General features: G+C 47.6%; 1 protein-coding gene across 1 annotated transcript; it reads right to left on the bottom strand.

Annotated features, from left to right (window-relative positions):
* Nucleotides 1-2,314: 2,314 nt before the first annotated feature.
* Nucleotides 2,315-2,865, bottom strand: RNF183 (ring finger protein 183; the record flags this gene model as incomplete). The annotated part of the gene is given in 2 exon segments (XM_079790777.1): nucleotides 2,315-2,527; nucleotides 2,530-2,865. Coding segments are annotated over 2 exon segments (543 nt in total). The 5' UTR covers nucleotides 2,860-2,865.
* Between the last annotated feature and the right edge of the window lie 6,437 nt (nucleotides 2,866-9,302).

Raw genomic sequence — 9,302 nt, 5'->3', positions numbered from 1 at the left:
GTTTCTGAGACCCATTAAATGAGAATGGCAATTAGCCTCCAGGCAGAAACAATTGCCCCACCTTATTGGACAACCTCACCACACCTGAGGATGATTGCCTGCAGGCTCCTTAAGAGTTAATTCAATCAGTCTACAGGCAGAGACTGGTCTTATTTGCCTGATCTCACTAGTCAGAAGCAGTGTTTGACAGTGTCCTATAGAGATTGAAAGGCGTAGAAGATCTAACACATAGCCACAAACCCAAACAGGCAGCCAAAATGGGTAAAAAAACACACGCAATTAAAGAACAAAAGAATTCTCCAGAAGAACAGGTAAATGAAATGGAGATAAGTAACTTACCTAATACAGAGTTTAGAATGATGGTAAAAATGCTCAACAGCATGAGAAAAGATATAGTGACTATGAATGCAGTCGAAAATATAGGCTGATGTAGCACTAATAAAGAACACACTGGAAGGATACACAGATTAGGAAAAGCTGAGGATTGGATCAGTATATTAGAAGACAGGGTGGGGGGAAAAATCACTCAATGAGAGAACCAAAAATTTAAAAAATATAAAAACAGGAGGACTGCTTAATGTACAAAAATTCCTTACCAGGATGCTGTCCTCTAATTGACCACAACAGGGCACTATTGAGCCTAATCTCTTACTAGGATGCTATTATCAGACTGCCCATAGAGGGCGCTATGGAGCCTAATCCCTAACAAGGGTGCTGTTCTAAGAATGCCCACAAGACAGTGCTATATCGCTAACCAGGTTGTTGTTAGAATGCCCATAAGAGTGCACTGAGACTAATCCCTTACTAGGGTGCTGCTGTCAGAATGCACTCAAGAGGGTGCTATTAGGCCCAAATCCTTAAAAGGGTGCTCTTCTCTAGAATGTCCAGAAGAGGGCGCTAATGACCCTAACCTCTTACTAGAGTAATGTTCTCAGAATTCCCCTCAATAGGGTGCTATTGAGGCTAACCCCCTACTAGGGTGCTGTTCTCAGAATGCCCACAAGAGGGCGCCAATGAGCCCAATTACTAACTAGGATGTTCTCTAGAATGACCACAAGTGGGTACTATTGAGCCTAGCTCCTTACTAGGGTGCTGTTCTCTAAATGAATTCTACCTGGTTTTCTTTGGTTCCTAGATTCTGTCATGTAAAATGAAAACCAGGATGCCCTGCCTCACAGCCTAGGATGGGAGCTAAGGTTTTCACTCTCTCCAGGGTTTCTGCCTTACCTCTTGAGGCCAGAATGTCAGTGCTTGGTGGAGGGGGTCAGCTCCATCCTGCACCCAGTCTTCTCGTCAGGATCTCTGCACCTACTAGGAGGAATAAAAACTTTTTCCTCCAAATCCCAGATTTCTTTTGAACCTGCTTTCACCTTTAAACTCTCAGACTCTTAACATCCCATAAACCACATACCCACAGGAGGTCACCTTGCACCAAAAGCAGGCAATGAGCCCTGGCTGGTTTGGCTCAGTGGACAGAGCGTCAGCCTGTGGACTGAAGGGTCCCAGGTTCGATTCCGGTCAAGGGCATGTACCTTGGTTGTGGGCACATCTCCAGTAGGAGGTGCAGGAGGCAGCTGATCGATGTTTCTCTCCCATCGATGTTTCTAACTTTCTATCCCTCTCCCTTCCTCTCTGTAAAAAGTCAATAATATATATATATATATATATATATATATATATATATATATATATATTTTAAAGCAGGTAATGAGCACACCCTCCCTGCTGGAGAGGGCTCTCTGCCGCCCCTGCAGAGCCCTACCCTTCTCTTTCTCTAGTTCGGATACAGCATCAGCTAAATAAGTGAATAAATGAATGAATGCAGACCATTTTTCACTGGGATTGGGGGCAAGATCAAGAGAAAACTGAAAGGAGACACACATTTGCTCACAGAATTGAAGCTCCCTTTCCTAGTTTTTTAGCAATACAATAAAGAGAACAATTTAATTTTTAAAAAAAAAGTGGATGAGTTCAAAGCAGCTCCAGTGAGAGAGGCAGCTTACTCTTTGGGCTGGTCGAGCTCCTAGAGACAGCTGTCCAGCCCTTTGGCACGACCTGCTCCGTAGCTCTAATCACAGATCTGCCTCTGTCCTTTCCAGACCCCGTGGTTCACACCAGCGGGCTCCTCGCATCTCTTCCCAGTCCGTTCGTTTTCAGAGATCCTCATTATAGTAGGACTCTGTTCCCAGAAGCAAACACAGGCCCGCCTGATCCGTGGGTTGTAAAATGAACACTATGACAAAGACACGAGGCTCTGCAGGCCCCACATCCACAGCAGCTGAGAGAGGCTTGGTACCTTGTCTGGAGCGGATGCTCACCGCATACCCCGAAGGAACTGCTTGGCCCAAAAGATGAAGAAGAGGGACAGTAGAGTGTCACTGAGGATGGCAGCCATCAGGTAGGCAGCGATCGGGAGCTCAGGGTCCTGTAAACACTCCCTCAGGGTGTAGAAGGTGGGGATGCGATTGGACCGATGCGTGGTGGTCGGGGCCATGGCCTGGGGGTCCTCAGTCTGGCTCCCACCTGGAGCTGGCGCAGGAAGCAGCGGCTCTTGGGCTGGTCCTTGAGACAGAGCCGATGGCCTTCCAGGAAGACGTGGTGGGGCTCCAAGCAGAGCAGGGTGAGCATGGCCGTATCTGCGGGCACGTCAGTGGCAGGCTGCCCGGAGGCCAGCACGGTGGGCTGGCGACAGAGTGGGCACAGCCACCCGTGCGGGGCTGGAGTCCGCAGGCTGAGGTGGGCCAGGCATTCCACGCAGAAGGAGTGGCCGCCGTCCAGCACTTTGGGGGTGTAGGACGTGTTGTTGAAGGGGTTCCAGCAGACAGGGCGCTCAGGCTCCCCGCCCTGCTGCTCAGCCATCCTCAGACCAGATGCCAGGAGGCCTGGCAAGAGACTTCGGGGCAGGAAGAGAAAAGGAGCGAAGGAACACACATGTGCTTGGTCCTAGGGTAGAAGTGGCCTGTGGGTTGTTAAAAGGTATTATCACCCACATTTCACAGATGAAGAAACGAAGCGATCTGTTCCAGATCACCCAGTCCTAACCCGCAGTTAAGTCTGGTGCTTCCGTAGTATCCCCTCTATCGGGGCGAAGGCCCGAGCCACCCCATTATTAATGAGCTGCCACCAGAGGAGACTGCACCCCAGCCTTGGAAATGGATAAAAATGCCCCTCATGCTCCATGTGATTGCCCTTGGCTTCTCGGGCTCCAGGGAGGAGGGGAGCCGCAGTCAGCGGTTTGTGCCAGAAAGCAACTGCATCCTTCCCCGCGGCCTCGACGCCCTGACTAGTGCAGCCTGGCCCTCCTCTGGGAACAAATGCCAGGCCTCTTTCCCTCCTCCCACCTTGGGGTACAGGGCCAACCCCCCGCTCTTTTTTCCCCTTGACCAGGAGGCCGGGAGGCTCCCCTCACAGGCCCCTAGATCAGCCTGGCAGAGCCTCCGCCCAATACGTGGCCTCCCCTGGCTCCTCCTCCCTCCCTTTGTCCCGGAAAACCCCCAGGGCACCCACCTGGGCTTCAGTTGGCGCCAGAGTGCTCCGCAGACTAGTCTCTCCGCTCCTGAATCCACAAAGCTTTGGGAGAGCCTTCTCCCCACCAACCCTAGGCCCGTCTCCATGGCAGCACACGCAGCACCTGCAACTGCCAGGTGGCCTGGCCGCAACCTCTTGAGCACACCTGCCGGCAGCGGAGGCCAGAGAGCTGCCCAGGGGGAGGTGGGTGGGGCGGAGGGGACTAGAGTTCCCCGCTAGGGCAGTGGTCGGCAAACTCATTAGTCAACAGAGCCAAATATCAACAGGACAACGATTGAAATTTCTTTTGAGAGCCAAAAACCGACTTCTGCGCATGGGCCACGAAGTTTCAATCGCACTGTATGTGCGCACCCGCACGTGGTATTTTGTGGCAGAGCCACACTCAAGGGGCCAAAGAGCTGCATGTGGCTCGCGAGCCGCAATTTGCGGACCACTGCCCTAGGGTTTGGCAAACAACCAACCCTGGAAGCCAAGTGCCTTCAAGACCTAGGCTCCCTGCCTGGAAAGGCTGGGTGGCAGTTTCCTTGTTCTAGATCGTGAAGAGGGTACGAGAGCCTCCCCGGCTTCCTCCCTCCTGGGTCCTCATTCTTTTCTAAAATGGCTGAAACCTCCCCGCACACAGGCTGCATGCCCTGCCCTTCAGTTGCTGAAATTCACCTGCTTCCCAACCTAAAAACTCTGACGTCAGACTCTGCAAGTCCCCTCCGGTCCCCTTATCACTGCACGTGCTCAGGAGGCCGCAGTGGGAACACAGCCAGCCAGCCTGGCCCGCACTGCGTGCCGATTTCTCCCAGTCGGAGGGCTGGCCATCCCAACCCCCGGAGACGTGAAAGGGGGAGTCAGGAAGGCAGTCTCCAGCCCTGCTTCCCCATTTAAACTGTAAACAATTCGCTTTTCTCATACTGGCTATTTGAAGAGGTTGAAGAATTGAGCTGCTGAGGAGGGATAAACAGTTTAAAAACCACTTCTCTGGCCCTAGTCAGTTTGGCTCAGTGGGTAGGGCGTCAGCCTGTGGACTGAAAGGTCCCGGGTTCGATTCAGGTCAAGGGCACATGTCTGGGTTTCGGGCTCAATCCCAAAAAATAAAAGAAATATTTTAAAGTGAGAAACAACAATTTAGGAGAAATATCCCCTATATATGCTCCTTAACTCATCCTGATTACATCTGTCTTCAGACTCATAACAATTTCTCAAGGACTGGCACCAGGAAGGAAAGATTCCAGAAGGGAGTGGGCACCTGCTTTATGTGGCATCTGAATTTGTTTTATTAACAAGACCACAATCCCTTATGAAAAACCCTTAGACCCAGGTGGGCTTCAGCGTTTTTCATATTTTAGGAAGGTAATTTGTATGCACCGTATTTAAGTAACTCTTTCAGTGGGATCTGGGGCAGCACCCTCCAATCAAATACGACTATTCTGCAATTTATTATAAATATTAACACCAAAAAGAGTAAACACCATAAGGTCAGGTCAAATTTGGCACCAAATTCAATGAAAAAACTTTGTCTGCAGAGTGTGGGGATTTTAGAATTGTTAAGGGTTAGGAACTATTTTATTATTTTATTTCTAAAATGTGTCAATTGAATTGTTAGAAACAGTGATAGAATACTATTTCCCAGCACTTGTTCACCTCAGACTTAGCAGGAACTACAAGATCAAGATATTCTTGTAGCCCATCTCTTCAAGCCCATCACACCTGGCATGGTTATTCCCACATCAACTCAAGGGGTTCTATGAGGAGCAATTGAATTTTGGTGAAATCAAGAACTGATCCCAGCTAACATCGACACAAAATGTCTGGGCTGAGGCTGGAACCCAGGCCGCCACCTCCTGCTCCCACACTTTCCTTCCCGGCCTTCTCCTCCCCTCTGGATCCCCATGCTGAGTCTGCAGAGGACAGGCTGCAGCTGAAGGCTGAAGGAGGAAGGGCTTCGTGCACGTGCCGCGTGGTTTAGAAACAGGAAGCTGCAACTGGACATCACCTTCTCCAGATGGGCTGTGAATGAAGCGTCTCATCTTTTAACCCCCTAGACTTTCAACCACATCAAGGTGGCAGTAATCGACCCTCAGAAGGTCCTTGGTGTGAGTTGGTTCAGGCACAACCAGGGGAATCCTCACTCTTATCTGGAAGCCTTTCTCCATGTGAGCTCTGCCAGGAAGAGTGGCAAAGTGTTGCCTGAAGGCTGTTTGTACAAGGGAGGTCCAGGGCGTTTCTCGGAAGATCTCAGTGGCCGTCTCCACATGCCAGGAGAGAAAGCACAGGAGAGATGGACTCTATCTGTGCTCTTGTGATGCTCAGTGGGCAACTCTGGCAAAGGGCCCTTTCCCGGGGCTCCTAGAGGTTAAAACCAGGAAGCCAGAGAGCTCCCCCATCTCTGGGTCTGCAAGGTCTCATTTCTGCTCCTCCTGGGGCCTCTCTCTCACTCTTCTCTATGGCCTCTCTCTCCCTTCTGTGCTCCTCTCTATATATCTGTATAGTTTCCCTTCTCTTGTGGGAGTTTGTTATTTAACTTCTATTGTAATACATGTCCAATATAGAAAAATTAGGAGACTCAGATGTATATAATAATTACTGACACAGGAGCGATGGTAGGCACCATTCTAAGGGTTCTACCTGAATTTTATAACTTAACCCTGATGACAACTCAACTGTATGGGTAGATACAATCATTATCATCATCTCCATTTTACTTTATTTTGTTTTTTAATCCTCACCTAAGGATATTTTTCCATTGATTTTTAGAAAGAGTGGAAGAGAGAGGGAAAAACAGAGAGAAATATCGATGTGAGAGAAGTACATAGATTGGCTGCCTCCTGCACTAGCCCTGACCAGGGGCCGGCCAGGGAGGAGCCTGCCACAGGGGTATGTGCCCTTGACTGGAATTGAACCCGGGACCCTTCAGTCTGCAGGCCGACTCTCTATCCACTGAGCAAACTGGCTAGGACTTCATCTCCATTTTACAGATAAGGACACTAAGACACAGAAAGATGAAGTCACTTGCCCAAGATCACAGAGCTAGGAAGTGGCAGCCTGGGATTTGAATCAGGCAGCGTGGTGCCAGAAAAAATCATTGAGAGATAACCACTGACACATTTGGGAAACAGCTGTCCAGTCTTTTTCTTATAAGCGTAGTATTTTAAATATATTTTTTTCATAAATTATTAAAAATATGTCATACTCTGTGCTGTTTTGTAGCCTTTTTTTACTTACATTTCTATATCATAAAATAGTCTTCTATAACTTTTCTTCAAAATGAAAGATTTCTATGCAGCATACCTGAAACCAATATAATATTGAATGTCAACTATAATTGACATTTCTAAAATGCTTTTTAAATAAAAGTCTTGCCTTTTTATTGTAAAAGTGATAAAAGAAATAAATGTATGCATGCGCTTGTAAAGCATCTTGGAAAGGATACACTAGGTGCTGGCAACACTGGTTACCTCTGGAGGGAGCCAGATGGAAGGCAGACATGGATAAGAGGGAGACTTGATTGTATAACCTTTTGTACTTTCGGTTGTGACTATGTGAATGCATTATCTATTTTTAAAATATGTAAGTTTTAAAAAATGAAACATTAATCCTCATTTCAAAAAAATACAGAAATGCATAGAGTAGATAAATTGATCTTTAAAGTTAATACCCAGAGATAACACTGTTAACACTTTTGCTCTTTCTTCCAGACCTTTACCTATGAATGTATAGATGTGCAGACATATTTTTACCAAAATGGGACGATGCTGCATGGTGCTGTTTTGTTACCTGTGTTTTTCACTTAGGGTGAATTAAGGACAACATTCTGTGCAGCCTCATGCTGCAGGGTTACCAGTCATGTGAAGCTGGCTAGTTTGCAAAAGGCTATTTCTGGATGGACTGAGAGTGTCCAGCATGTGGGACATGCAGTGCTAGCTGACACCAATCTCCAACCATCCCACATCTGGGCTTTTAATTTAATGTAATTTTTAAAAACTTTTATTTTTTTAATCCTCATCAGAGGATATGTTTTTATTGATTTTAGAGAGAGAGGAAGGGAGAAACATCACTATGAGAGAGAAAGATTGAGCGGTCAGCCTCTAGTACACGCCCCGACTGGGGGTTGAACCCGCAACCTAGGAATGTGCCCTAACCAGGAATCCAACCAGCAACTTTTTGGTGTATGGGGACGATGCTCCAACCAACTGAGCCACTCAACCAGGGCAAATCTGGGCTTTTTAATGTGTTGCGTAAAGACCTTGACCAAGCAGGATGCCGTGTTCCAGACCCTGGGGAGAGAACATCTGGGAATGGATTAAACTTTCCTCCTGTCCGTGATGTTTAATCTATGTCACTTATTCCATTGCTACGAATGCCTCCTAGCTGCCCCCTCCCCTCAGCTTTCACATTCACCACCACCAAGACAATGCCATGGGAAGTAGAGGGTTTTGGTGGGAAGAACCAGTCTGCATGTCCCAAGACCTGGGCTCCCATCTGGGCTCTGCCACATGCTGTGTGACCCTTGGCAAGTCACTTGCCTCTCCATTAGAGTAATATTCCCCACGCTGCCTATTTTACAGTGTTATTGTATTGGAAGACTCAGATGAAATTATGGTTGTGAAAGTAGTATTAGCACTGTGTACACATGTTTGTATTGTTAAATTCCGCCCATTTAACCTGAAGTGTCAGGAAGAAAGGTAGGCATCAAAACCAGTGGGTCCAGCTTCTTTCTAACATCGGTTCCTGAAGCTACTAACACTTCCCTAGTCATCTTCAACGTCTATGCGCTCATCTTTAAAACGGAGGGTCGCAAAGTTTAAGAGCACAGAGTGTTGGCAAGGAGCAATTGGAACTCTGCTAACTCTCCTGCACAGTGGGTAGAATATGAAGTGGAACAACCTTTTTGGAAAAGAGGTGGTATCTGCTAAAGCTAATAATGCAAGTTACACGATAGCCCAGAAAGGCCTGCGCTAATTAAATAACGAACACAGATGCAGGCCTGTCCACCAAATGACATATTATTAGAATGTCCATAGCAGCACTGTTTGTAAGAGCCCCAAACCAGAAGGTGGCCCATCAGTAGTGAAACAGATAAATTACAATATCGCCCCACATTAGAATACTATACAGCGACGGGAAGGAATAATATTCCACTGTGTGCAACAGTATGAATCAATCTCACAAACCTGTTGAGCCAAAGAAGCCTGACCAAAATAAGGTCATATGCTTGTTTCACCTGAATCTATTGCTGTGGAACAAACTACCCGAAAACTTAGTGTCTCAAAACAATGTCTTATTATTTTTCATGATTGTGCGGAATAGCTGTGGTTTTTCTGACGCCATCTGAATTTGGCTGCGGATTTGGTGGGGTTGGAAGGTCCGAGGCGACCTCATTCCCATATCTGGTGGTGCTTGGTTCTTCTCCCATGGCCTTGGCCACCTTCCTGACAGATCTCAGAGCAGCACTCCGAGATGGTGGAAGTGAAGCTGCTGGGCCTCTGAAGCCGCAGCCGCACAAGCTGCACAGCGTTCGTTTTCCTGCCAGTCAAACCAAGTCAAAAGACCAGTGCAGGTTCAAGGGGTGGGGAATAGGTCCTACCCACTGAGGAGATAAACTCACATTGAAAGGGTCAGACACACAGGGATGGGAAAATCTGTGGCCACACTTGCCATCTACTACAATACAGTCTGATTCCATTTCTATAAAGTAGAACTAGTTTGTTGTTACAAATTCCTTATCAGATGGGCCTGGAGGGTGGTAGAGGGAGGCCATCGAGGTTCCTGGATATAGTATGCTT

Source organism: Cnephaeus nilssonii (genome assembly GCF_951640355.1).
Source record: "Cnephaeus nilssonii genome assembly, chromosome: 14".
Classification (NCBI taxonomy): domain Eukaryota; kingdom Metazoa; phylum Chordata; class Mammalia; order Chiroptera; family Vespertilionidae; genus Cnephaeus; species Cnephaeus nilssonii.
Note: the sequence above shows the minus strand (reverse complement) of the source record. Positions and strands in the feature narration are given on the sequence as shown.